Source organism: Triticum aestivum, chromosome 1B (genome assembly GCF_018294505.1).
Source record: "Triticum aestivum cultivar Chinese Spring chromosome 1B, IWGSC CS RefSeq v2.1, whole genome shotgun sequence".
In the NCBI taxonomy this organism is placed as follows: domain Eukaryota; kingdom Viridiplantae; phylum Streptophyta; class Magnoliopsida; order Poales; family Poaceae; genus Triticum; species Triticum aestivum.
In genome coordinates, this window is record NC_057795.1 from 24,538,884 (window position 1) to 24,544,457 (window position 5,574).

A 5,574-nucleotide genomic window follows, 5' to 3' on the forward strand; every position below is an offset into this window, starting at 1 on the left:
ATGCATCCTTTGGTCCCGGTTCGTGAGTGAACCGGGATTAATGCCCTTATCCTGGCCTTAACCAAAGCCTTGTTTTCTATTAGTGGTTAGTAATGCTAAATCCAGTATCTGCTTCGGTCCCTTGTAGCACATGGTACATCTGGTGGCAACGTCGGTAGATGGTTAAGGGTGTTTCAGTCCAAACAGTGGAGAAAACGACAATACCTAGACTGTGGGAGAATTCTACCTCAGATTTTATTTCTCTTCTTCTTGTAAATGATATGACCATTCTATGAGAAATAAAGTCTTTTACCCGTAAAAAAGATCACCCCTAAAAAATGTTGTGCAAATTAGAAAAAAAAAATCCTCCAATGAAATTTATGTTGTTTTGGCTAACGGACACCTCAGGGGCTGCCTAGGCTGACACGTTACTTAATAGTCTTGGACCTTGGCCCAGCCCAAAGCAGCATCTATAAGAGTCAACAAAGAGGAAAAGTAGGGTTTGCTCGATTGGCTCGGCGGCGCTCTAGGGTTTGCTCGATTGGCTCGGCGGCGGCGGCTGGCGATTGGCGATGGCATCTGTAGAGGAGTTGGAGGAGGAGGAGGAGGAGGAGGTGGAGGACGTCGAGCCTTTAGTGTACGACCGGGCGAAGTGGGTGGCCTGGGCGGTGGAGGAGAAGGAGTGGTCCCGGCGGGAGGAAGAGGAGAAGGCTCGGAAGCGGGAGGAGAACCGGCGGAGAAGCGAGGCACACGACAAGGTCATGGACTCCATCATCGAGCACGATCCCAAGGTGGGGCGCGACGTCTACACCCGGTTTTTCCTCAGGGACTTCTCCGTCTTCAACATCGACGAGGAGTGTAAGTGGCCTCTCCCTCTCCATTTCTAAAGCTGTAGTAATTTTTTCTGATTGACAGTATGTATGGTAACTGAATTACGTTACATTAGGACGACGTCTCTCACCTGTATAATCCTCTGTTAGGAGAATCCTCTGACATGCCATGTTCTCTTCATTATTGATGCATAGCAGTGAACAGTGAATCCCAATCCGTTTACTAGATTGATTCAGGTGTATCAATTGACAACAGGAACTCACTGATTTGGCTAAAACAGAAATTTACTTTCTACAGATGGTGAGATTATAGTTTTCTCTTGAAGTTAACAGCGAATCTCAATTCATTTACTTGGATTTGATTCGTATGTATCACTTAACAACAAGAATCACTGATTTTGCTAAAATTGAAATTAACTTTGGTTCGAATGGTGAGATGATAGCTTTCTCTTGAAGTTAACTCAGCAAATGAAATAAGAATATTACGTGGTTTAACTCAGTGGCATAGAAATGGGAAGAACACAAGCTGGGGCTGTTTATTGTCATGAAATAATCTGATAGATTTATTTTGCTTATTAATTGCAGCGTCTGTCCCTCCAATGCGATACACTGATAGTATCTACCAAGATGAATTTGGGCTAGAAGACTCTGCAAACATCCTCTCCGTCAGCATAGTCTCCTCAGATGCAGGCTTCCCAGTCGATGTCTATGGCCGTGTCATTGCCAGAGACAGCATTGACTACAAGTGCATTTATCTCTTTCACCGCAATAGAGATGATTGCCAGCGTGTCAACGAGGTACATCCTTCCTTCTAAGTTCGTTCTAATCGGGTTTCGTTTTATTTGAAGATGCCTTTAATAAACTGTTAATGTACATATAAATGGAGTTATCTTAGTGCTGGTGGTTGTCGATCCAGATAGTCATCTGCATATAAACGGAGTAGCTTTTATGCCATGCTTTCAAGTTTCAATCTTCATTTTGAGCAGTGTTTGGATGAGCATACTTTAATCTCTTGTGCAATTTTTTTCATAGGATGGAATGCTGATTTTAACTGGCCCATATCGAGGTCTAGTGCTGGTTGATTTCATCTATCTAGAGATAGATCTTAAAATAAGGGAAGAAGGAGTTCCAGACAGGCCATTTAGCAAGGGTCTAATAAGCATTGATGGCCGAGTACTGTCTAGAGAGAAAGATGTCATGGTTAGAAGTGAAACCCTTGAGAGCTGGCTCAGCACTACAGAAGTGAGATTCACAACTGTCCTGAACGCAGTCGAGTGCACCTTTGAAATCAAGCTCACTGAGGGGCTTTTTAAAGGAAATATAACAGTTGGCATCGCGGATGTAGCTCGCAAGCTGGACAATGAACAAACGATTGTGATTCATGATAGCACAGCAGATGGCGTGGTTACAAGTGATGAAAGTGGAGTTATCAAACTCCGGCGAAGTGTCATTACTATCTGTCTGGAAAGAACGGTGATGTTTCACATAAATAATGAGGCTGATGGTGTTTGTGCTGAACGAAACTTTGATTTCACTCCACGCCGCACTGGTGCAGATGAACATAAAATTACGTGTGGTGCTGGGAAGTTCAGATTCAGGGTTGTCTGGTCCTTGATGGACTTTAGGCTGTAATCCTGTGTCTTGGTAAACATAGTTCTGATGTAATGGAGTGATGCAGTGATGTAGCGAACTAAGTTAATCGTGATGTAATGATGTGGTGCACTAAGTTATATTATTGTTATTAAATAACTTGATGGATTATATGTAATGAGTAGCGAACTAAGTTATTATATAATATTCTGGCTTGTTATACCAAATTTGTTGGTTTAATTTTTTGGCATAATTAAAGCAGATTAGTGCACTTGGCGTTTTGTCAGACATTTGTTAGGCATTAATATGAACATCTGTCACTGTTAAGGGACTTTTCTACAATATTTATCTGTGGTTTGTATTGATTGCTCATGGTCACGTCTCTGTTATGTAAATGTCCTGAAAATTTAATTATTTGGAAGATGGCTTTGCATTGCATTTGGTTGCTGTTATTCTGAAGTAACTTCTGAAGCACAACCTGGGTTCAACTTGGAAGGCAGGAGACATCTTCATGTTATCTAAACCACATGTTTGCTGGGAAGGAGTGTCCTTCACGAGAAAGTGGCTTCATTTTTTGATCCATGTTGCCTGTTCAAGCCAATACAAAATTTGCTGGAACATAAGAAATTTGGGGATCTTTACAAAAGAAACGATCTTCAAGACCCCATGCCGCCAGAGGTACTTTTTTTTACCCATGTTCTCTTTTATAAACTGTGTTTGATTCTGTGCTTCTGGCAATGCCTCTACATATGCATATGTGGATATGCTAATTGACGACATCTGTGATGATTACCTAGGCCATTTGTTTATTTTACCTAGGGCACTGGAAAATGTTGGAATTGCTGACTTGGCTACAATGATTTAGCACAATGAGAGGATAAAGGTCAGTATGTTGTAATATTTGCCACTTCAATTTGAACTTCTGAATGATTGCCATCTCTACCTCTAAAAACCGTTGGTTGTAACACTCTTGATGGTTTGGCTTAACTAGCTGTTTTGAACATGTTGATGAGCACCAAGAGGCATGCTTCTCCTGGCCATAATTTAAGAAATAATCAACACTTGATCAATTTTCTGTGAATCATTATTTAAACAGCACAAAACAAAGGTTCATGCCTTCTTTTGTTCTTGCACACCTTGAGGCTGTGTTCGGTTGAGAGGGATTCGAAGGGGGTTTGGCAGGGATGGAAGTGGATTTAATCTCCTGCAAGTCAAAACCTCCTCATCCCCTCCAATCCTCTTGTGGAGGGGTGTAACCGAACAAGGCCTGAGGGATGTTATGAAACCAGTGGACTGGTAACAATTGAAGATGGTAACATCAAATAAAATAGACTGGGATCACGGATCTTCAGGGCCAGTAAATAAATCTGGAGTTATAGAACATCAGAATTATAATACGTTGAGCATGAACTGAAAACCTGAAATAGTATAGAACAGAACATCACAGGAAAGCTACTGGCTAGAGCTGGGAGGTTGACTTGATTAATGCTTTTATCACGGCCACTGCCACTTATTTCCTCGCTGTTTTTGCTCCAAGCAAATGGACAACCAAGAGAACGGACAAAATGAAAAGAAGTTATCTTTGGAACGCAAATGAGGAGGCTAAGGGGAGGGGATTACGTTATCTACCAATTTTTTGTACTTCCAAAGTTGTTGAATTTAATAAAAAACTCTGTAGGTGCGTGTTTTAATAGCAGACTTCTTTTATTGGTGGGGCAGGGTCGAAGGTGCACTTGGTGTTTTGTAAGACATGCATTAGGCTGAAATATAAATGTCCTGTGTTATCTAAATTCCTGAAAGTTTAAATATTTAGAAGGTGGATATGCATTGCATTTGGTCGCTGTTATTCTGAACTAACTTCTGAAGCCCAACCTGGGTTCCCAGTTCTGAACCATCAAATCCATCAACTTCCACTAGGAAGCGCCTGTATGTACTTGGTCTTGTGCAGTGCCGCATTTTTGTTGGGAAGGAGAAAGTGGCTTTATTTTCATAATATCCATGTTGCCTGTTCAAGTCAATACAGAAATTGGCTGCTACATTAGAAATTTAAGTATCTTCTTTAAAAATGATCTATAAGGCACCATGACGCAAGAGGTACTTTTTCTACCCATCTTCTCTTTTCTAAACTGTGGCAATTTTTTGTTCTATATGCTACTGCAGTGAAGTCAGTGGTGATGAGATGTGCATCGGACAATGTTGGAATCTCTGGCTCGGCTACATGGATTTAGCATGATGAGAGGATAAAGGTTGGTACTCTCTCCGTCTGAGAAAAGTTGTCTCCCGTGTAGTGTACAGCAAATTTTGCAAAAACATCCTCGCAGCTTCAAATCTGTTACAAAGAGGTCGCCATGTCCTTCTTCCTCCGCCCATCGCCTGCGCGCATCGCCAGGGCCTGTCGTCGACCAGGAGCCGCGCCGCCCAATTGCTTGCTCCGGCACTGTCAAGGGCTTGATCCTCCGCCGCCCAGGCCGCCCAATTGCTTGCTCCTCCGCCGCCCAACCTGTGCTCCTCCGCCACCCAGGACCTGCGCCGCCGCCACCGCCAGTGCCCGTCGTCGCGTAGGAGCCGCGCCGCCCAATTGCTTGCTCCGGCGCCGCCCGGGGCTTGATCCTCCGCCGCCCAGGCCGCCCAATTGCTTGCTCCTCCGCCGCCCAACCCGTGCTCCTCCGCCACCCAGGACCTGCACCGCCGCCACCGCCAGTGCCCGTCGTCGCGTAGGAGCCGCGCCGCCCAATTGCTTGCTCCGGCGCCACCCGGGGCTTGATCCTCCGCCGCCCAGGCCGCCCAATTGCTTGCTCCTCCGCCCAGGCCGTGCTCCTCCGCCACCCAGGACCTGCTCCGCCGCCACCGCCAGGCCTGCGCCACCGATATCCCCTCAAGCTCGTCCTGGACCTCAAGCTCTCCCGCGGGCCTGGAACTCAAGCACTCGTGCAGGCCTGGACCTCAAGCTCGATCTCCCTCTGCTGCTCCTCCCCTGCTCGTGCTGCCGTTCGGAGCTCTCCTGCTCGTGTGCTGCCGCCGGAGGTCCCCTTATCGTGCTGCTGCCGGTGAGAACAAGTACATGGCTCCTTGCTTGTTCATCTCCAGTACCTTGCTCGCATTATCTCCTCTGCAAGCACCGCGAGAAGAAGTACAGGGCTGCCGGTGAGAAAATGTGCAAAGTAAAATTGATGAA

The 5,574-nt window shown here is 45.3% G+C and overlaps 1 protein-coding gene across 1 annotated transcript; it reads left to right on the forward strand.

Moving 5' to 3' along the window:
• Positions 1–578: 578 nt before the first annotated feature.
• On the forward strand, positions 579–2,626 carry LOC123104681 (uncharacterized; the record flags this gene model as incomplete). Its single annotated transcript, XM_044526566.1, is given in 3 exon segments — positions 579–837; positions 1,395–1,606; positions 1,842–2,626. Coding segments are annotated over 3 exon segments (1,071 nt in total), but the record flags the coding sequence as incomplete, so codon positions are not given.
• Positions 2,627–5,574: the final 2,948 nt, after the last annotated feature.